The 22,826-nt window shown below is 53.8% G+C and overlaps 1 protein-coding gene across 4 annotated transcripts in view; it reads left to right on the top strand.

Annotated features, from left to right (window-relative positions):
- The window catches only part of ACLY (ATP citrate lyase), a 45,540-nt gene that overhangs the window by 21,339 nt on the left and 1,375 nt on the right, over window positions 1-22,826 (top strand). For all 4 annotated transcript variants that reach the window (XM_055132320.1, XM_055132319.1, XM_055132318.1 and 1 more), the window contains 14 exons: window positions 698-839; window positions 1,282-1,450; window positions 2,974-3,078; window positions 4,434-4,630; window positions 7,860-7,941; window positions 9,740-9,850; window positions 12,388-12,515; window positions 13,219-13,312; window positions 16,652-16,806; window positions 17,978-18,128; window positions 18,245-18,388; window positions 20,951-21,064; window positions 21,428-21,510; window positions 22,259-22,335. In XM_055132320.1, the coding sequence (XP_054988295.1) occupies window positions 698-839; window positions 1,282-1,450; window positions 2,974-3,078; window positions 4,434-4,630; window positions 7,860-7,941; window positions 9,740-9,850; window positions 12,388-12,515; window positions 13,219-13,312; window positions 16,652-16,806; window positions 17,978-18,128; window positions 18,245-18,388; window positions 20,951-21,064; window positions 21,428-21,510; window positions 22,259-22,335 (1,752 nt within the window). The remainder of the gene's footprint in view (window positions 1-697; window positions 840-1,281; window positions 1,451-2,973; window positions 3,079-4,433; window positions 4,631-7,859; window positions 7,942-9,739; window positions 9,851-12,387; window positions 12,516-13,218; window positions 13,313-16,651; window positions 16,807-17,977; window positions 18,129-18,244; window positions 18,389-20,950; window positions 21,065-21,427; window positions 21,511-22,258; window positions 22,336-22,826) is intronic.

The following is a 22,826-nucleotide window of genomic DNA, read 5'->3' as shown; positions in this document are numbered from 1 at the left end:
TGTCTTTGGGGTTTTTTTTGGGGGGGGGGTTCTGTGTGTGAAAGGCAAATATACAATCGTATTATACAAATGTATACGAATATACAAATGTATTATAGGAGAATATTTAAATACTTCAACCACACCTGGCTCTGTGCTCTGACCCTGTGGGGCGTTAGGGATGGAACCCGGGTTGGGTTGGCGAGGCCAGCACCCCACCCACTGTACGGTCATTTCAGTCCATCAAGACCTGATAGATAAGCAGGCAAGTGGCTGGTGGCCACATCTTTTTTTTCTTTTTTTGCTTTTTGGGTCACACCCGGAAATGCACAGGGGTTACTCCTGGCTCTGCGCTCAGGAATTACTTCTGGTGGTGCTCAGGGGACCGTATGCGATGCTGGGAATTGAACCCGGGTCGGCCGCGTGCAAGGCAAACGCCCTACCCCCTGTGCTATCGCTCCAGCCCCTGGTGACCACATCTTTCCTGGACAGGGAGCGGGTCTAGTGACCAGCCAGGCAGGGTCCACAGCCCTGTCCGCTCTGTCACCTCTTTCCAGAAACCAAGGCGCCACTTCCCCCAGGTTCTCAGAGTAGCATCCCCCTAATGCTGGTTTGGTGGCTGGGATGAGTCCCCTCGCCCCCGTCCCCTGCCTTGGGGTGTGGAGGGTTGGCAGGGAGGCCGTGTGCCCGGTGCACTCGCTGTGTCTTTGCCCGCCAGGGAAGAGCGCCACCCTCTTCAGCAGCCACACCAAGGCCATCGTGTGGGGCATGCAGACACGGGCTGTGCAGGGCATGCTGGACTTCGACTACGTCTGTTCTCGTGACGAGCCCTCGGTGGCCGCCATGGTCTACCCATTCACGTGAGTGCCCTACCTCCCCTGCAACCCTGTGGGAGCTGTGCAGGGCGGCCCGGGGTTCCGCCTGCTGCACCGAGGCCCCTCGGAGCCAGTTCCACTCTCCCCTTGGCAGCACAGGCCTCTGTGCCCAGCCCAGGGGGGGGTTAGTCTTTAATTAGCAGCTCATTTTTTTTTGTTGTTGTTTATTGTTTGTTTTCCGGTGGCCATACCCAGCGATGCTAGGGCTTACTCCTGTCTCTGCACTCAGGAATCACTCCTGGTAGGGCTCTGGGATGCCAGGGATTGAATCCAGATGGACCCCGTGGAAGGCAAATGTCTGACCCGCCATACTATTGCCCGAGCAGCTTTTGGAGGGAAGAGATCCCGCCTTTTTACCTGCCTCGGCTTCCCCCTCCCCAGCCTGGCTGGCAGAGGGCATCCTCATCCTCCTCTGTCTTTCTCACAGCGGGGACCACAAGCAGAAGTTCTACTGGGGTCACAAGGAGATCCTGATCCCTGTCTTCAAGAACATGGCAGATGCCATGAGGAAGCACCCGGAGGTGGATGTGCTCATCAACTTCGCTTCCCTGCGTTCCGCCTATGACAGTACCATTGAGACGATGAACTACGCCCAGGTAGGCCCTGGGCCCAGTGGTCACCAGCCCTGATGCCTGGGACAAAGGGCCTGGGGCCCTTGGGACTCGGACAAGTCAGTGATTTGGGTGAAAGTGGTTGGAGACACTTGATAATTTTTGTTTGTTTGGTGTTTGGGCCATACCTGGTGGTGCTCAGGGCTTAGTCCTGGCTCTGCACTCAGGGTCACTCCTGGCAGGGCTGGGGGAACCATGTGCAGTGCCAGAGATGAACCAGACTTGGGTGTGCGTGGCAAGCAAGCGCCTTAAAGCCTGGACTGGCTCTCCAACCCCAAGCCAGACACTTGATCTTCCACAGGCAGGTTGTATTTTAACAAAGATCAGACACGCTGGGCAGGGCTGCTTACCCAGGCTATCCAGTCCCACCACATCCTCTTCCTCCTGAGACTGGCTTTGAAAATGGAATCAGTTTCTTACTTCTTACTGTAAAATTATTACAAATGTATTATAGGAGAATATTTAAATACTGACAAATGTGGGGGGCTGGAGCGATAGCACAGCAGTAGGGCGTTCGCCTTTCACGCGGCTGACCCGTGTTCGATTCCTCCGCCCATCTTAGAGAGCCCAGCAAGCTACCGAGAATATCTCACCTGCATGGCAGAGCCTGGCAAGCTACCCGTGGCGTTTTCGATATGCCAAAAACAGTAACAATAAGTCTCACAATGAGAGATGTTACTGGTGCCCGCTCGAACAAATTGATGAGCAACGGGATGACAGTGAGAGTGACAGTGACAGTGACAAATAGGGCCGGAAGAGATAGTACAGTGGGCAGGGCTCTGCCCTTGCACACAGCAGCCCCGGGTTCGATCCTAGCACCCCATATGGTCCCCAAGCCCCACCAGGAATATCCCTGAGTCCAGAGCCAGGAGTAAGCCCTGAAATTGGTGTGTCCCAATCTCCCCACCAGCCCCCTCCCCACCCTGGCCCCAGAACACACACACACACACACACCACACCCCCCCCCCACACACACCACACACATACATACACACACACATACATACTGACAAATAAAAAGACGGCAATAAATACCTCAAGTTCCATTTCCCAGAAACAGTGCAAAGTGGCCAAAGCTTTTTCAGGATAAACAGAAGGAATGAATCACTTTACATAACTGCTCTTTACTTTATTTCCTTCCATCCTTTGTTTTTTGGGGGAAGAGTCCACACCCAGCATTTCTCAGGGGCTACTCTTGGTTCTGCACTCAGGGATTACTCCTGGAACTTGGGGACTAGATGGGATGCCAGAGATCGAACCCAGGTCAGCTGTGTGCAAGGCAAACACCGTATCCACTGTCCTAACTCTCCAGCCCCATGGAGATGGGTTTTAAGTGTCCTTGTTCATTTCTCTGGACTGGGAGCATTGGTCTATGGGGAGAAGAGCTGCATGTTTGTAGCATTTCTTTGTACCTAGAACCTGGACAGGTGCATGAAGGTGTGGGGTGTCAAGGAGAATGCCTCGTCCTGGGCAGGAAGGTACTAGAAGGATCTGTGCTCCTCCTCTAGATCCGGACCATTGCCATCATCGCCGAAGGCATCCCTGAAGCCCTCACCAGGAAGCTGATCAAGAAGGCCGACCAGAAGGGAGTCACTATCATCGGCCCTGCCACTGTGAGCGTCCCCTCTGCCTTCTCCATCCCCTCTCTCTCCTCCATCCTCTCATTCCCCTCCATCTCTTCAGTCCCATCCTGAAAGCCTTCCGCCTGTGTTCAGGGCTATCTTGCGGATCACTGGGCTTGCAGGAACTCCTGGTCCACTGACTTCCTTGTAGACTGGGAGATTGACCGTGCTGGCTTTCAGCCTTTTGTGCCGCAGTCCAGTGCTTACTGAGAATCCCTGTTGCAGGAAGTACCGGCTGTTAGAAGCTATGCCTGTCCACTTCCGGCTAGTTGTTTTCAGGGGCTGTTTTCCCGGGTCCTTGTGTCTTTATGGTGCCTTTATGGCTTTTAAGGGTTAATGAGAGAGTGAAGTGTTTGTCCACCCCCATACAGCCACTGCTCAGTCTTTGATTATTCCTTGCACCAAAGACAGACCACTGAGACTCTCTTGCTCTTTAAAAAAAACTTTGTGTGCGTGTGTGTTAGCCACACTTGGTGCTCAGGAGTTACTCTTGGCTCTGTACTCAGGAACTACTCCTGGTGGTGCTCAGGGCACCATATAGGATGCTGGGGATCGGACCTAGGTTGGCTGCATGCAAGGCAAATGCGGTCGTCATTAAATTCTCGTTCTGGTCCTTTTTTTTTTTTTTTTGCTTTTTGGGTCACACCCAGCAATGCTCAGGGGTTACTCCTGGCTTTGCACTCAAGAATTACTCCTGGCGGTGCTTGGGGGACCATATGGGATGCCGGGGATCAAACCCGGGTCGGCCTTTGTGCAAGGCAAACGCCCTACCTGCTGTGCTATCGCTCCGGCCCCTGTGGTCCCTTTTTTGTGTCCCAGAGGTCTCACAGGAGAAACTTCTCAAAATATTTTCGTTGTTTTGTTTTGGAGCTGTACCTGGCAGTGTTCAGGACTGACTCCTGGCTCTGTTGCTCAGGGATCACTCCTGGCAGGACTCAGGGGGCCATATGGAGTAGCAGGGATTGAACCCGGGCAGGCCACATGCAAGGCAAGCACCCTCCCCACTGTACTGTTTGCTCTGACCCCATCCTGGAATTTTTTGGTTGCTTGTTTTCAGTTTGGTGCTGAGGCAAAAGACTTGGATTTTTTTTTTTTTTAAATGCCGAGATCAGGGTAGTGTTGGGCAAAGGTGACCACCCTGAGTGCTGGGCTACAGCAGCCCTGGGCTGCAGGCCAGGCCCGATCTCCTTCCCTGCAGGAAGAGGGGAAGGGCCTCCTGCCAGAGGAAAGTCAGGGCCCCCCTTGGTATTTTCTCCCATGCTGGCCAGCGGGGTACCAGGCTTCCCTTGCACCCATACGCAACTGCCCCTTTGCATCCTTTTGACCTGCCGGTTCTCCCACTATAGGTTGGAGGCATCAAACCCGGATGCTTTAAGATCGGGAACACAGGGGGGATGCTGGACAACATCCTGGCCTCGAAGCTGTACCGGCCGGGCAGTGTGGCCTATGTGTCACGCTCCGGGGGCATGTCCAACGAGCTGAACAACATCATCTCTCGGACCACGGACGGCGTCTACGAAGGCGTGGCCATTGGCGGGGACAGGTGAGCGTCAGGGCGGCACAGGGAGCCCCGGGAGGCTCACCGCTCACCCAGCAGGGCGTGTAGTAGCCGAAGCCCCGAGGCAGGAGCTGGGAGGCCGCAGGCCCGGGGCATCGGGTGCAGAAACTAAGCGGAAGGCGTGTGGAGCTGGCTGTGGGGATGAGCTGAAAAGCTGGTTGGCTTTTCAGTTGCCAGTGTTACTGTTTAGTGTTTTTTTTTTTTTTTAATTTATTCTTTTGTGTTTTGGGCCACAACCAGCGGCGCTCAGATCTTACTTCTGGCTCTGCACTCAAGGATCACTCCTATATGCTTGGGGGAGCATATAGGGTCCCTGCAATCCAAGGCATGCGAGGCAAGTGCCCTACCTGCTGTACCCATCTGCAGCCCTGATAAGGCTGTTTGCTGCCGGTCGTGACCATAGGGAGGCAGCAGTGTACAGTGCTCAGCAGGGACCCAGTCTGAAATCCAATCCAAGGGCTTCAACTCGCATTTTCCCTGTCTCCCTGGGGAGCTGTGAGGGTTGTGTGGCTAGAGGTGGTAGCATCGCCCATCCGGACCCTCTGCCGGAGACGGCAGGAGGCCAGAGAGCGGGCTCAGCCCCAGCAGCCACGCTCCGCAGCCGAGCCCAGCCACAAACCTGGACTGTGGGTTTTGCAGAATAGGCAGCATGGGCTTTAAGTGGAACTTTCCATGACCCTTTCCTTGGATTTGGTGAGTGACTCGAATGACTCACAGAAATCAGAACCTGTGTACTTTCCAGCTTGTTTCTGATTGGGGGGGCCATACCTGGCTATGCTCAGGGCTTCCCTTTGGCTCTGTGCTCAGAGATCATTCCTGATGGGCTCCGGGGACCACCGACGATTTGTTATGAAAAGAGATGAGGTGTTGGCCTGGAGAGATATATAGCACAGTGGGTAGGGCGTTTTCCTTGCTCGCGGCCAACCCGGATTTGAATCCCAGCATCCCATATGGTCCCCTGAGCACCTCCAGAAGTGATTCCTGGATTTGAGTGCATGAGCCAGGAGTAACCCCTGTGCATCACCGGGTGTGACCCAAAATGCAAAAAAAAAAAAAAAAAAATGAGGTGTCAATACTGGGGTGAAGGGGATATAGGGGAGGGATAGGGATATGTGGGGGTTGCTCCACCCTGCCGCCTCCCAGCACCTGGCTGTGCTGGGCTGGGATGCTGACCCCCAACCCCCTCAGGTGACGGCTGGGAATGGGACCAGCCCAGCTTAACTGACGACTAGCCCTCATCCAGGAGTAACCTCATTAGAGCAGGAGACACTCCCATCACCCAGGGAATTCCCCATTGGAAGCTTTCTGCTAGATGCTGCTCTGCTCAAAAAATGACAAGAATTTGGGCCGGAGCAATAGTGCTGTGGGAGGGTATTCGCCTCACATGCAGCTGACCAGGGTTCGATCCCCGGCACCCCATATAGTCCCCATCAGAATTACGCCAGAGCTCCTCTCTCTCTCTCTCTCTCTCTCTCTCTCTCTCTCTCTCTCTCTCTCTCTCTCTCTCTCTCTCTCTCTCTCTCTCAATGAGGTGTCAATACGAGAGAGAGAGAGAGAGAGAGAGAGAGAGAGACCAGCCCAGCTTAACTGACGACTAGCCCTCATCCAGGAGTTACCTCATTAGAGATAGAGTGAGAGAGAGAGCAAGTGAGGGTGTTAAGGATTTTAGGGACTCTGTGTCAAGAACCAGGGTCAAAGACCAAATATCAGGGGGCTGGAGAGATAGCACAGAGGGTAGGATATTTGTCTTTCACATGGCCAGTCCGGGTTTAATCCCCAGCACCCCATAGGTTCCCCTGAGCGCCACTGGGAGTGCCCATAAAAACAAAAGACGAAATATCAGAACCTCCTCACACCCATCACAGGAGATTCTGGACATTGTGGGACGGCCAGGTAGTGTGGCCCAGATGTAGCACTTGTCTTGTATGTAGGGGGCCCTGAATTCCATCCCTGCACGGTGGGTGGGGGAAAGCCAAGTTTAGGAGCTCTTTCAGGAACCTGGGGCAGACTCCAATGCATATTTCTTGCTTTCTTGCCAACAGCCTCTGTGCTGTTTTAGTTAGGGGGGGAACCGCAGGCAGTAGGTACTTACTGGAGCAGTAGCTTCAGTAAAGCCTGGTGCTGAATCACATCATAAGAGCGAGCCTCTGCCCTTTATTATCACCATCCCATCGCCCCTGCAATTATCGTGAGGCCCAAAAAGTGGGCACTGTTGGGAGACCGTGTCCCCTTGATCCTCCTGACTACGAGATCACTTCAGTGGGGGCCAGGGGGAGCAGGGATGCCCACTCCAAGGTTTTTAGGGCTATGTCCTGTCTGGGGAGCCCCTGTTCCCAGGTGTCCCTATACAGAAGGCTCTGGAGTCAGTTGAGTCCAGGCCACGCTCCGTGTTCTGTGGCTTTGGGTTTATGGTTCTTGAGCCTGTCAGAAGCATTGGGAAATCCACAGTCTTGTGTGGCCTTAATCATTTTGCTAACCCCCGTGTCAATTTATTTATTTATTTATTTATTTATTTATTTTTTGCTTTTTGGGTCATACCCAATGATGCACAGGGGGTTATTCCTGATGCTGTACTCAGGAATTAGTTCTGGCGGTGCTCAGGGGACCATATGGGATGCTGGGAATCGAACCCAGGTCGGCTGCGTGCAAGGCAAACGCCCTACCCACTGTGCTATCACTCCAAACACCACCCCCCCCCCCGCCCGTGTCAATTTTTGTGTCCCATACACCGTCCTCACTAGAAGTGCCGTTCCTGGGCCCAGGTCAGCACCGTATAGTAATTGCAGCCTTCTCGTAAACCAGGTGAGTGGCTGCAAATAACGCCATGCATTTCTTCTCCAGATGGTTCTGTGGGTTTGGAGTATGGCTCTGTGGGTGCCTCTGGCAGGGAGAAGGCAGGAGCTGGTGTGCGGCTGGCTGCTGGCTGCCCCAGAGCGAGTGGCAGAAGCTCCTCTTGTCTTAGCTAGGCCTGGAGGTCGGAGGTCAGAGGGAGAGGTTGCAGACTCATCTCTGTGGCTAGTTAAAACTAATCACTGAGTCCTGCCCCTGCCAGAACAGGCCTGAAGGTCCATCTCTTCCCAGGACTCAGCCATGCACCCTGCACTGCTCTCTTGGTATCCTCAACAGCTGAGTCAGGGCCTCCACACATCACCCCACATCTGTTCACGTGCCTCCCCACTCACCTCTAGCCCCCCGCCCACCCTGCTCTCTCCAGGTACCCCGGCTCCACATTTATGGATCACGTGCTCCGCTACCAGGACACTCCGGGGGTTAAGATGATTGTGGTTCTCGGGGAGGTGAGTTCACTTTTCAAAGCCTTTCTAGTTTTCTTTTTTTCCTTTTTTTTTTTTTCTCTCTTTTGGATCATACCTGGCGATCCTCAGGGGTTCCTCCTGGCTCTGCACTCAGGAGTTACTCCTGAAGGTGCTTGGGGGACCATATGGGATGCTGGGAATTGAACCCCGATTGGCTGCGTGCCAGCAAATGCCCTACCCTCTGAAAAAAAAAATGTCCTACCCTCTGTACTATTGATCCAGCCCCAGTTTTCTGACCATAAAATTTATCTTTATTATTTTGCTTTCTGTCTGGCTTGCTTGGGTTGGTGTGAGGGCCCCGGGGACTAGAATACATACTTTGCACGCAGGTCACCTGGATTCTATCCCCAGCACTGCACACGCTCCCAGTATGGCCATACTGACCGCTGAGCACTGCCAAAGGAGGCACAAAAACCAAAGAGAGAGGAGAATGTGTTTTGTTTTGTTTTGTTTTAATTTCTGTGTATCAAGTGACAGTCCCTGGCAGCTCTACCCCTGACTCTTGGGCCTAGAGACTGTCACCTTTTTTTGTTCACCTTGGGGCTTTACCCAGAGGTGCTCAGCGGCTCTCTGGCTCATTGTTTAGGGGACAACTCATGTGTGGGATCAGTGCGGGGCTTCCCAAAGGCAGAGCCTGTATTCTGAACCTCAGAGCCTTCCCCTGACCCACTGCTTTGTTTAAAACTTCATTTCATTGTGGGGGTCAGACCTGGTGGTGCTTGGAGGCTACTACCAGGGTTTGAGGGTCATTGCTGGCAGTGCTCGGGGGACCGTGCAGTCCCTAGGAGGAAACCCAGTCCTCCTCATGCCGCGCATGTGCTTGGCCCACTGAACTGTGTTTGTTTCTGGCTCCTAGTCTCGTGTTGTTTTTGGGCCATGTGCTCGCAGTGGTTCTCCGGGGTTATTCCTGGCTTTGCACTCGGAAATCACTGCACACGCCGACCCAAATTCGATCCCTGGCACCCCATAAGGCCCCCCAAGCCTACCAGGTGTGATTCCTGAGCGCAGAGCCTGGGGTCAGCCCTGAGCACCGCTAGCTGTGACCCACAACAAACAATAGAGGATCACACTGGGCTGGAGACGTAGTACAGGGGTTAAGGTGCTGCTTTGCACGCTGCCAGCCCCGGTTCAAATCCCCAGCACCACATACAGTTCCCTTCCTCCCAAGCACTGCCAGGCATCACTCCTGGGGTGCCAGGGCCAGGAACAGCCTCTGAGCAGGGCTGGGAGGTAGAGCAGGGCAAGGGGGGGGGAAACATCCCCAGCCAGGTGCTGGGGACCCAGCCAGCCCAGCGCCTGGCGTCTAGAAGGCCAGTGCTCCACGGCTTCAGCCCCAGCCCCGGCCCACGGCGGCCGCCTCTGGCACCAAAAAAAAGATCTACTGCCTCCCAGTGCCGAGACGTTCAAGTCTGTGCAGACGACGCTCCACGCTGGCTGGCCGCCTCTCTGCTGCTGGCTGCCAGAGAGAGCTGGAACGGAGCATGCATTTGTCTCATTTGGACGAGGACATTTCAGAACCTGTCCTCGGGCTCTGCCCCTGCCGAGGCCTGGCCTCGGTCAGGAACGCGGAGCCAAGGCACTCCCTGAGGTCACCTGCACTTTCTTCCCAGCCCTCCAGGCAGATTCGACTCTTTCGCAATTATTGGGGCAAAGGGTCCCCTCCTTTCCTCACCCAGCTCTGCCCTGGGACACTGGAGGACTCAGGCCCCTGCGCCCTGGGCTGTTCCCTGCGGTGGGTCGCGCTAACCACAGGCTCTTCTCCTGCCCTGGTCCCCGGCAGATAGGGGGCACGGAGGAATACAAGATCTGCCGGGGCATCAAAGAGGGTCGCCTCACCAAGCCCGTGGTCTGCTGGTGCATCGGGACCTGTGCCACCATGTTCTCCTCCGAGGTAAGGCTGGGCATGGTGCTTCTGCCTCTAGACGTGGGGGGAGGCGATTATTGCAGCCAGCAGCATTACTTCTGGCTTGTCCCTTCACGAATGTTCACTGCTGGTTCGCTCACGTCAAGATATAGCTCTCTGGAGCTAGCTTGGGTCTTAGTGAGGAAGACTAAGGCCAGAGAGTGCCCCCGGAGTCGTGAGCCGGAACCAGCCAGCTGAGGGATTGGGGTTCCTTGAGCAGACAAGGCTTGAGCTGCCTTTTTTTAAAAAAAAAAAAACTTTGGGGGTGCTGGAGCAATAGTATAGCGGGTAGGGCGTTTGCCTTCACACGGCCAACCCGGGTTTGATTCCCAGCATTCCATATAGTCCCCTGAGCACCGCCAGGAGTAATTCCTGAGTGCAGAGCCAGGAGTAACCTCTGAGCATAGCCGGGTATGACCCAAAAAGCAAAACAACAACAGCAAAAATAAAAAACCTTTGGGGGCTTAAAAAAGAGGAGAGATAGTACAGCAGGTGAGTGGAGAGAAAAAAGTGGAGAGATAGTACGGCAGGTAGGGCACTTGGCTTGTGTGTGGCTGACCCAGGTTCGATCCTGGCATCCCATATGGTCCCCCGAGCCCTCCAGGAGTGATCCCTGAGCTCAGAGCCGGGAAGGAGTAAGCCCTGAGTATCACCGGGTAAGGTGGCATTTCTCAGAAGTGGGTCCCGGAGCCATGAGCCTTGGAACAGCAACAACAAACAACCCAAACCAGTGGCGAACCAGCAGAACTTGGGTGGGTGCTAGCAGGCTGCCAAGTGTGTGGACCCTCTGCTCCCGGGCGGGCACAGAAGAGGGGCCGAAGGGAAGGCAGGGACCGAATGAAACCTCAGAACCAATCTGCCCATCAGTGCTCTTGGCGGTGGCTCTGAGAAGCCTCAAGGGTTAAGCTTGTGAACCAACCCGGCGTGTTCCGAGTGCGAGGCCCGCGCCCCTTCTCCCCACACCCAGCCGCGCTGATAAGCCCCACAATGTGCTGCTTTGAGTCCCGTGTTTACCTCCCACCTCACGGCCAGAGCAGCAGCGCCTAATCTTCCCCACGCTGAAAGCCCTTTTTGTTACCCGCCGTGGCCACAAGCACACTGGGAGGCGAGTTGCCCGGTTGCCACCTGCGTGCCCTGGGCCAGCGCCCTGCGCTTGCGACACCGGAGGGCAGTGTCACTCCCCACCTGCCCTGGGTCTGCAGCGGGGTGGGGGGCCCAGATGCCCACTTCTGTCTCATTTTCCAGTAGCTTCAGAAAGACAGCCACCACTGAGCTCATCCCCGTGACAGTCTCGTCCCTCTCCCTGACTGCCCGTCGCCATCGGCCCCCACGTTCCCGGGGATTTCCCATCCGAACCTCAGTGCGCTCGTGTGGAAGGGGGGTAGTTGATGACCGGCTCCAGGGAATGGTTACTCGGTAGGAACAGTGACCCAGGGGAACAAACCCACTTCGTTTTCCAGCAAGTATTGTTACCGATTTTTTTTTTCCTTTTTAGAAAAATGTGTCCAAGGCAGGGCCAGACAGTTAAGAGGGGCTAAGGTGCTTACCTGGCACATGCCAAATACAGTTAGATTTGTAATACCCGGGGCTGGAGCGATAGCACAGCGGGTAGGGCATTTGCCTTGCACGCGGCCGACCCAGGTTCGAATCCCAGCATCCCATATGGTCCCCTGAGCACCGCCAGGAGTAACTCCTGAGTGCAGAGCCAGGAGTAACCCCTGTGCATTCGCCAGGTGTGTCCCAAAAAAGCCAAAAAAAAAAAAAAAAGAATCTGAAAAAAAAAAATGATTTGTAACACCCCCAAGCCTCCCCAGGAGAAAGTCCTGAGCACCTAAGGGGTGTGGGCTCACCTTCCGCCCAGAATGTCCCGAACGGGCCATTGAAGTAGTACTGTGGGTACAGTAAGTAGTAAGTGGGTAAGCCTCACTGGGTGTGACCCCCAAACAAACAAAAGACATAATTTTGTTTGTTTGGGGGTCCTGTCTGAGCTCAGCTCGAGCTTGATTTTTTGTGGGGGGGTGTAGCCAGTTGGGCCACACCCAGCGATGTTCAGGGGTTACTCCTGGCCCTGCACTTAAGAATCACTCCTGGTGATACTCAGGGGACCATATGGGATGCCGGGGATCGAACCTGGGTCAGCCACCTGCAAGACAAACACCCTCCCCGCTGTCCTATAGCTCCGGCCCCAATTGCCATGTTGTCTTGTGGAGGGTCTAGATGGGCTCCCTGGCCACTGTTCTCCAGGAGAAGCCAAGAGAAGACATTCGGGGAGTTGTACTGTTGGGCTCATACACTCTAGCCGTGTGACTTAAGTGAGCTCCTGGACTCCTGTGCCTCGGTTTCCTCGTCTGTGAAAGGAGGGTTATCCCTGCCATCCACTCAGTGGGCCTGAGAGAGGCGGGACCCGAGCAATCGGGGGTCCAGCCTCTAATCAGCACCGGTGTTTTCCCAGGAGCCCACATTCCCCTTGGGGGACTGAAAAACCAAAACGGGACTTATAAAGCCGCCTCTCCTTTGCCTCCCAGGTCCAGTTTGGCCATGCCGGAGCATGTGCCAACCAAGCTTCGGAAACAGCCGTAGCCAAGAACCAGGCTCTGAAAGAGGCCGGAGTATTTGTGCCCCGCAGCTTTGATGAGCTCGGAGAGATCATCCAGTGAGTGGCCTTGGGAGGCAGCCAGCCCCCTTCCTTTCCCAAGCAGCGCCCTGTCCCACGCACTGCCCCCCAAGGTCCCCGAGCTCCTCAGGCTGAGTTGTGCAGGTGCTCCCGGAACCTCCCCCCTCACCCCCCGCCCTCGCCGAGGCTCTCCCTTTGCCTGTAGAAGCGGCAGCTACAGGTTCTGGGTTCAGCTTCTGAGCCCACCTCCTGGGCTGGTCCTACGTGAGAATTGAGCAGCTGTGTTCACTACTCAGTCGCTAAAGAGTAACTGGGACTGGGGCTGGAGCAATAGCACAGCGGGTAGGGCGTTTGCCTTGCACGCGGCCGACCCGGGTTTCCGAGTTTGATTCCCAGCATCCCATATGGTCCCCTGAGCACCGCCAGGAGTTACTCCTGAGTTCAAAACCAGGAGGTAACCCCTGTGCATTGCCGGGTGTGACCCAAAAAGCAAAAAAAAAAAAAGAGTAACTGGGACTCCTGTTGTCTCTTCCCCGTCCTCCCCTTGCCTTGGCCTCCAGACTCAGTGTCCTCTAAAGCTTCCTCCAGAGAAGGGGGCGTGGGCTGTCGGGCGTCTCCGTGAATCCTGGGGGAATCCGGCCGGTAAAAAACAAGCTGCTGACGCGTTCTTGGGCTGGCTTGGAGGAGTCCAGAATAACAGCACCCGTCTCGTCTTTTCTCCTGCCTCTCTCTCACCTCCCAGGTCTGTGTACGAGGATCTTGTGGCCAAAGGGGTCATCGTACCTGCTCAGGAGGTGCCGCCCCCCACCGTGCCAATGGACTACTCCTGGGCCAGGGTAGGTGCTGTGGAAATCCTGAGGATGGTGACGGTGGTGGTGTGGATTTGACTGGGGCTCAAATCCCTGGAAACCAGGCCCCTCCTGCCTCGTGCGAGGAACCCTGTCATCCCCTCTCTGGGGTGCAAATCTCACCTTGAGGGAGACAGCTGAGGGAGTGACAGCCATTCTTCTTCTTTGTGTGCTGGAACCTGTGAGGTGGCTCCTTCTGAGCAGCAGGAAACAAGCCAGGGCCCAGGAGGCCACAGGACAGCAAGTGTGTCCCCACAGCTCTGTGATCTGACCTGGGGGCATTTGGGGCAGTATCCCCCGGAAGGTTTGTTTGATTTGGGCCATTCCCAGTGTGGTGTTCAGGAACTCTCCTGGCTCTCTGCACAGGAACGATCCCTGGCTGTGGCCAGGGGACCATAACGCAGTGCCTGGGGTTGACCCTGGCTCTGAGTATGGAAGGCAAGCGCCTTCACTCTGGTGCTATCTCTTGGAGCCCGGAATCTTTGCTTAGCTTGTTAGGGAATGTCAGAGGGGAGTAGAGTCCCCTCTTACTTTAGAGATGCAGGTGAAGAACTGATTTCTATTTTGGGGGTGTGTGTTGCCAGGATTGAACTCAGGGACTCAGAATGCAAGGCAAGTGCTCTGCCACTAAGTCCAGAGCCTTTTTAAATCAGAGTTTAGTCGGGAGGTTTTGGGAAATAGGCTTGAACAGAGTGGCTAGCAATTGTCCCTTAACTCTAGAAATAGGACATTTAACAGTGGGTAGGGCATTTGCCTTGCACACGGCCAACCCGGGTTCGATCCCCAGCATCCCATATGGTTCCCCGAGCACCACCAGGAGTAATTCCTGAGTGCAGAGCCAGGAGTAACCACTGAGCATCTCTGGGTGTGACTCAAAAGGCAAAAAATTAATAAAAAGAACTAGGACATTTAGAAGCTTGTCCCCTCCATATATAGAGGAAATTTTAAGGGAACCTGCCATTTTTTTTTCTAATTTTAATTTTTATTAATGAATCACCATGGGGGTACAGATACAGGTTTACATATTCTCGTGCTTGTGTTTCAGTCATATACAGCTTGAGTATCTATCCCTCCACCAGTACCCGTTCTCCACTGATGACCCTGTCATCCCTCCCACCCCCTGCCACCCCATTCCCCTCCCCACCCCGCCTCTTTGGCAGAGCATTCCCCTCTGTTCCCTTTTTCCCTTTGGGCGTTGTGGTTAGTAATGGAGGTCTTGGGTGGCCAATGTGTTCGGTCTATAGTCTGCTTCGTGCACGCCTCTCCCATCCCGAACGGGTCCTCCCACCACATTTTTGCTTGGTATTCCCTTCTGTATCTGAGCTGCCCTTTCCCCCAGCATGTGAGGCTGGTCTCCAAGCCATGGAGCAAATCTGGTACTTATTTTTGTTATTCTTGGGTGTTAGGCCTCCATTCTGTTGTTTTGTATTCCGCAGATGAGTGCAATTCTTCTATGTTTGTCTCTCTCTTTCTGACTCATTTCACTTAGCATGATACTTTCCATGTTGATCCACTTGTATGCAAAGTTCATGACTTCATCTTTTCTGATAGCTGCATAGTATTCCATTGTATAGATGTACCAAAGTTTCTTTAACCAGTCATCTGTTCTTGGGCATTTGGGTTTTTTCCAGATTTTGGCTATAGTAAATAGTGCTGTGATGAACATACATGTGCAAATGTCATTTTGGCTATATCTTTTTGCTTCTCCGGAGTATATTCCCAGAAGTGGTGTTGCTGGGTCAAATGGGAACTCGATTTCTAATTTTTTGAGGAGCATCCATATTGTTTTCCAGAAGGGTTGAACCAGTCGGCATTCCCACCAGCAGTGTAGGAGGGTCCCTTTCTCCCCACATCCTCTCCAACAACGGTTGCTTTTGTTCTTTTGGATGTGTGCCAGTCTCTGTGGTGTTAGGTGGTATCTCATAGTTGTTTTGATCTGCCTCTCCCTGATGATTAGTGATGATGAACATTTTTTTCATGTGCCTTTTGGCCATTCTTATTTCTTCCTTGAGAAAGCTTCTGTTCATTTCTTTGCCCCATTTTGTCCATTTCTTTGCCCCATTTTCTGATGGGACTGATATTTTCTTCTTGTAGAGTTCAACCAGTGCCTTATAAACCCTTGATATCAACCCCTTATCAGATGGGTGTTGGGTGAATATCCTTTCCCATTCTGTAGATTGCCTTTGTATTCGGGTCACTGTGTCTTTTGCGGTGCAGAAGCTTCTTAGCTTAATATAGTCCCATTTGTTTATTTCTGTTTCTACTTGATTGCTTAGTTCCGTGTCATCTTTGAAGATACCTTTGGCTTCAATATCGTGGAGGGTTTTTCCGACCTTGTCTTCAATGTACCTTATGGATTGTGGTCTGATGTCGAAGTCTTTAATCCATTTGTGCATGGTGTCATCTGACTTTTGTGCATGGTGTCAGGCCGAGGTCTAAACCCATTCTTTTACATGTGGTTGACCATGTAAAAGAATGGGCCAGCACCACTTGTTAAAGAGGCTTTCCTTGCTCCACTTCACATTTCTTGCTCCCTTATCAAAGGACCTGCCATTTAATAGCCACTCATCTCAGTCCATTTAGCCCAGGATGTGGGGTGGGGAGAGGGGGCGTGACTGCTCTGTCCCACTAGGGGGAGCCAAAGAGGTAGTACAGCGGGTAAGGCATTGCCTTGTACTGTGAGCATTCAATCTTCCATACCATGTATGGTCCCCTGAGCGCGCCAGGGAGTGATCCCTAAGCACTGCTGGGTGTGGCCCCCAAAAAGAAAACCAAACAATGTTTTCCTCTGGGGTTTGGGAGAGAGCCCAAGAGCTGGAGTTTATTCTTTTTGTTTATTTGTTTTGACTTTGGTTTTCTGGCCACCGTACCTGATGCTGGGCTCACTCCTGGCTCTGTGCTGGGGGATCACTCCCGGTGGTGCTCGGGGGACCCTATGGGATGCCCAAGACTGAACCTGGGGTGACTGCATGCAAGGCAAGCTACCTTCCCTGCTGATTTATTGCTCTGGCCCTGGAGTGTATTGTTTGCAGGCCATGGGCCACCAAGCCCCACCCCCAGCACTGCATGACTTCTGGAGCACCCCTGGGGTGGCCCCGGTGGCTGGCAGCACTGTCGGGCCTGAGCGTGGAGCACTCGTGGCCGAGCATTGCCAGGAGTGGCCCCAGATCCTGTGCACTGCTCAGGAGGCCTCTCCCCATCCCCATTTTTCCCTCTGCATTCTTAGTCAGGTGCCCTTGGGATGTCTCCAAGCCTCTCTGAGCCTCGCTTCCTCTGCCCGAGCACGAGGAGTAACGAGCTCCCCCTCTGCTCCGTCTCTCTGCTCAGGAGCTGGGCCTGATCCGCAAACCGGCGTCATTCATGACCAGCATCTGCGACGAGCGCGGGCAGGAGCTCATCTACGCGGGCATGCCCATCACGGAGGTCTTCAAGGAGGAGATGGGCATCGGCGGGGTCCTCGGCCTCCTCTGGTTCCAGAGAAGGTGAAGCCTGGAGGGCAAAATAATGGGCCCTGTGGGCATCCCCCCTTCTCCCCACCCCCTCCACCCCATGTACCCTAACCAGGACGAGTGGCGCTGGCAGCCCTGGGAGGGGTGCCCAAGGCCCATGTTGGTCACCACAGAAAGGCCAGAGAGGCTACAAGCTAGTCCTGAATCTCCGAAGGGTGGGAGCCTGGTCTGCAGCAAGGCTAGAAAGCCAGGACCTCATCGCCACCCTTGGACCAGCCCCTTTCCATGGGGAACTTGTAAAGCAATGAAAAGTAGAGGCAGGCCTTCGAGGAGCAGAGAGCTGGCAGTGGGGGGCTGGGCGGATCTGGTCACTTCCATAGAACAGGCCGGGTGGGCGAGGGGGGGGCTGCTGAGTGGACAGTCAAAGTCCTCTCTCGTGAGTCCTCTGCCATCTTGCATGTCATCAGCTGCAATAAAGCAAAAACTTGTTTTCGCTGCAACATCTGAGCTCAGCCCCCACTCCAGGAGTGACCGCTGGGCAGGGGGACAAGGAATACTTGGTTCCTGGCAGTCCTGGCGAGGGGTGTCACTGAGCAGGAAGCCGAGTCGGAGCCTGGGTTTCTGTCGCACCCTCACCTGCAGAGACATGCGTTTAGTTCTGTTTGGGGTCCCGCCTGGGAAAAGTGGACAGGTTTTTATCACCTGAACAGCTTCTGCTCTCTCTGCGCTTGCGCCCTCCTGTCCTTAGGCTTCGTTCCATACCATCATTTGGCAGTTGGGAACCCTGTTCTGTTGACCCAGTCTGGGGACAGGAGATGGGGTACATGGACGGCAGCCCCAAATACAGGCCGAGTCGAAGCAGCTCACACTGGAAACGTCTGCCTGAAGCAGAGCCTTTCCCGGCTCAGCCGAGGGCTGTTTCCAAAGCAGTACAGAGGGTCAGAGGGGATGGGGGTTGAGGCGTGCACCTTGTACGTGGCCAAGCCCAACTCAGTTCCTGGCACTTCATAGGGTCCCTGAACACTGCCACCCCTGAGCACAGAACCAGGAGCAAGCCCCAAGCATACCCAGGTGTGGCCCAGCCACCTACCCACCCCTCCCCAAAAAGCCAGTGTTGAAAGAGCAAAGTCCCGAGCTGGGGGGGGGGGTATCAGGAGATTGAGTGCCACCGACCTCTCCTGCCCACTTGCCTTGCCTCCTCTAGGTTGCCCAAATACTCCTGCCAGTTCATTGAGATGTGCCTGATGGTGACAGCTGACCACGGGCCCGCGGTGTCCGGCGCCCACAACACCATCATCTGCGCGCGGGCCGGGAAGGACCTGGTCTCCAGCCTCACGTCAGGGCTGCTCACCATCGTGAGTGCTGTCGGGGGCGGCCGGCAGGGCAGAGCTGGGGCAGGGCACTCGGGTCTCTGAAGATGACGTCAGCGACCCTGACGGCCTAGAGCAACACAGGCTTGTTTTTCCTTCAGGGGGACCGCTTTGGGGGTGCTCTGGACGCTGCAGCCAAGATGTTCAGCAAAGCGTTCGATAGCGGCATTATTCCCATGGAGTTCGTGAACAAGATGAAAAAGGAAGGCAAACTGATCATGGGCATCGGCCACCGAGTGAAGTCGGTACGTGTTCTCTCTCCTGAGTCTACAGGGAGGAGGCTGACGAGAGAGTGGGTGAGGTGCTCAGCTTGCATGCGGCAGCCCCCCACAGTTCATACAGCCCCTCGTAGCACCTCCTTAAGCACTGCCAGGAGTACGCTCCTCCCCCCCTAGAAAAAAAATTGTACATATATATATATGGTGGGTGGTGATGCCAACACTGATTTAGTTGGGAACACCCAAGCTCTCGGCTCCCACTGCTGGCCAAGTTTTGGATATGTTGTTGACAGATGCCAGCATGAGGCAACTAATTTTCCCCTTACCATAGAGACGCCCTTAAACGGTGTTTATTGGGTTCAACTGCAGTGTGAGCTTTGATGAACTGGAGCACTGGAGTCCTTGGGAACTTTAGTTTTCCAAAGGATCCTTTCAGGAGAAAGGACTAAGGTCAGGGCTGGGGTGGGGAGTGGGGGATCAGAGTAGGGTGGGCTTATCCATCACCTTTTTCCAGCTGAAGCTCCAGCCACACCAGCTTGCCAGCAGCCATGACTTGTCTCTCCCGCACTCTCTGAATAGCGGGGGGCCACTGCAGGGCAGACTGATGCTGGAGGAGCAGCCCTGATGGGCCCAGTCCAAAGGGAATAGCTGTATCAGAACCACAAGAAAGGTTTTTTAGTTGAGGGGTTGGTGGGGGCCCCACACCTGGCGGTGCTCAGGGGATGGCTCCCAGCTTGGGAGTTGCTGGGGGGCCACGTAGTGCCGGGTGAAGCCTGGTGCACACTCGCCCGGTCAGTTGTCTCCACAGCCCAGCATCAACGGCTACCCCGGGCTGGAGCAATAGCACAGCGGGTAGGGCATTTGCCTTGCATGCAGCCAACCCAGGTTCAATCCCCAGCATCCCATATGATCCCCTGCACAATGCCAGGTGTAATTTCTGAGTGCAAAGCCTTGAAGTAACCCTTGTGCATCGCCGGGTGTGACCCAAAAAGCAAAAAAAAAAAAAAAAAAAAATCAACGGCTGCCTCCCAGTCTGCTCCCGACATGCAGCTCACTAACACTCCCATTTCATTAGCCAACGTCAGTCACATGGTTAGATTTGACGTCAGTGGGAAGGGGGAGTGGGGGGATGGAGGGGTGAGTGTTTTTGAACTAGATCATTGTCTCCCACGGGTGCAAGTCCTGCTTGTATTGAGAAATCAGAGTGAGAGAGAAAAGGTCCTTGTGGGCCCGCCTCTTGCAGTAGGGCCCCTGAGCCCCAGGGATCTTTTTTTTTTTTCTTTTTTTTGGGTCACACCTGGCAATGCACAGGGGTTACTCCTGGCTCTGCACTCAGGAATCACTCCTGGCTGTGCTCAGGGGACCATATGGGATGCTGGGAATCGAACCCAGGTCGGCCGCGGGCAAAGCAAACGCCCTACCCGCTGTGCTATTGCTCCAGCCCCAGCCACAGGGATCTTGACTCCATCACTCCCAACCTTCGCTTGGTCGAGTCCAGAGATTGCTTGAGAAGCAAGGACGACTGTTAGAACTGGGGGAGGTAGTGCCAGCCCCGCCCCGCCCCCACTCCGGAGCAGGCGTGGGGAATGAAAGCATGTCAGGCCTGGGCCACCGGACTCCCCCCTTCTCAGCCTGCCTCTCTGCGACAGCAGACTGTTGGTGCTGTTTGGAGATTAGGTGTGTATCTGAATCTCGCTCCCCCACCGACAGATTGTGTAATGTGGGTCTCCTAACAAAGGGTTCAAAAATAATTCTTAATAGGGGAGAAATGGGGCCATTGTAGATAGTAGAGAGTTTGAAGGTGCTTGCCTGGCATGTGGTGGACCCCAGTCACTCCCCAGCACAGCCTGGGCCCCTGAAGGTTGGCTAGGTGAAGCCCAGCCCTATTTATTATTCTGCCCCAGTTGTTGTAGAATAATAAAACCAAAAGAGCCATGTAGATGGGGCCAGATAAATAGTACAGTGGGTAGGGCACTGGCCTTGCACACAGCTGACCCGCGGTCGATCCCTGGCACCTCATATGGTCCCCTGAGCACCATCAGGAGTGATTCCTGAGGGCAGAGCCAAGAGTAACCCCTGAGCATTGCCGGGTGTGAACCAAAAACAAAACAACCACAAAAATACGTGGTTCATCTCCATCACACATCCAGAGTTCTGCCTGAAGTTTCAGGGGTGCTTTGAAGCCCCATTTCCAACATATGCTTATGTAGAACTTGGTTTGGCTCTAGGTAGGCTGCAGAGCTAAGTGGCTAGAACCCAGGAGTGCTGACGGGAGAGGTGTGCTCCCTGCCACTTACCACCCCAAGACCCAGGGCTGACTCGCTTCCCATCTCCTACTCGCACTTCCTTGCTTGTCACGGAAAAAAAAAAAAAGCAAGTATTAAGGTTCTTCAGAGCCTCCAGTGAGATCTGCGAGATCCCTCCAGTCTTCCTGGCACCATGTGGCACAGTCTGTCCCACTGCCCCTGGATCAGGGTCCTCAAGCCCCCTCTGGGGTTCAGCTTGCCCCAAGTGCTCGCCATGCGCCAGCAAGGGTCTGTTCATCAGCAGTGACAGCAGGTTTTCTCCCGACTTCCGGTCGCTTTCTAGATCAACAATCCAGATATGCGGGTGCAGATTCTCAAAGATTACGTCCGACAGCACTTCCCTGCCACCCCGCTGCTCGACTATGCGCTGGAAGTGGAGAAGATCACCACCTCAAAGGTAAAATAGTGCCCCCGCTTGCCAGTCGGAGCCAGGGTGGAGCTTCCCGGAGGAACTGAGAGCCAGGTTACCTCTGGACGGGGTACCAAATGTCACGCCTGTTTTCTTAGAATATTTTCTGGCACATCGTTAAGTTCAGTGGACATGTATGAAAGGTCAGCAGGGTTTGACAAGTTTTTTTGCTTAAAATAAAAACCAAAAACCTCCCGGGACAACTCAGCGTGAGGAGTTCATGTTCGAATTCAGAGTAGTAGTCGTAGCAATGGAAGTAGTAACAGATAGTAACTTCCACCAGTAATCGTGGAAGTTTCAAGGTCAAAATGAGAAATACTGAGCAGTGCTTTGAATGTTTTGCCTTCCCAGAAGCCAAATCTCATCCTGAATGTAGACGGTCTCATTGGAGTTGCATTTGTAGACATGCTTAGAAACTGCGGGTCCTTTACTCGGTAAGCCGCACAGCCATTTTCTTCTTTATGACGTTCACTGATTTTTGTGGGTTTTTCCTGACTGTGAAACCAATGCACATGCATAGCAGAGAAGTTAGAAAAATCTGTAAAAGTGATGGCTCAAGAGAGACGGGAGCCCAGCTCTACATTCCTGGGGCTGGATTTTGATCCAGGCACACAGAAGAAAGGCACACAGAAGCCTTTGCTTCTCCCACCCAGAGCCCCCCACTTTTCATTTTCAAACCAGAGAGAGTTAGCCTCTCATTTTGGGGCAAAAGTCTTTGGGTGAGGGGCCAGAGCAATAGTATAGCGAGTAGGATGCTTGCATGTAGCTGACTCAGGTTCAATTCCCAGCATCCTATAGGTGGTCCCTTGAGCCTGCCAGGAGTGATCTCTGAGCACAGAGCCAGGAGTAAACCCTGAGCACCACTAGGTGCGCCATCCTCCCCCCAGCCCCCTAACCAAAAAAACAAAAAACAGGGGCTAGAGCAATAGCACAGCGGGTAGGGTGTTTGCCTTGCACGCGGCCGACCCAGCATCCCATATGGTCCCCTGAGCACCACCAGGGGTAATTCCTGAGTGCAGAGCCAGGAGTAACCCCTGTGCATCGATGGGTGTGACCCAAAAAGCAAAAAAAATAAATAAATAACTACACAAAAAGAATTCTGTGGTTGATCATATGAGCCATTTTATTTAGTTATTTATTTTCATGTGAGCCATTTAAAAACAAGTTGATGCTGTGTTGCAGGGAGGAAGCTGATGAATATATTGATATTGGTGCCCTCAACGGCATCTTTGTTCTGGGAAGGAGTATGGGCTTCATTGGTAAGTTAGTTGTCATTGTCATCTTAAGAGTTTTGTTTTTCCAGGGGCTGAAGCAATTGTACAGCAGGTAGGGTATTTGACTTGCATAACTCGGGTTCAATCCCCAGCACCCCATATGGTCCCTTGAGCCCGCCAGGAGTAAACCCTGAGCACCCCCTGGTGTGGCCCAAAATCAAAATAAAACAGAGAATAGTTTTGTTTTTCCTTAAACCATAGCTCAGCTACACCACTTACCCAGGTAGCTAGTCTATGAAAGAGCTGTAACATTGTCTGAATCTTCATTCTTTATCCTTCCTTTCTTTAACTTCTCCCCTATTTTTATGCTTCATCCTTGGAAACGATTTTGAAGGCAAGCTCCAAATCAGAATTAAAACCAACTCTTTCCGGGGCTGGATCGATAGCACAGCGGGTGGGTGGGGTGTTTGCCTTGCTCGCGGCCAACCCATGTTCGATTCCCAGCATCCCGTATGGTTCCCTAAGCACCACCAGGA

The sequence above is a fragment of the Sorex araneus genome, chromosome 3 (genome assembly GCF_027595985.1).
Source record: "Sorex araneus isolate mSorAra2 chromosome 3, mSorAra2.pri, whole genome shotgun sequence".
NCBI classification, from domain to species: domain Eukaryota; kingdom Metazoa; phylum Chordata; class Mammalia; order Eulipotyphla; family Soricidae; genus Sorex; species Sorex araneus.
This window is presented reverse-complemented; position numbering and strand designations above follow the sequence as displayed.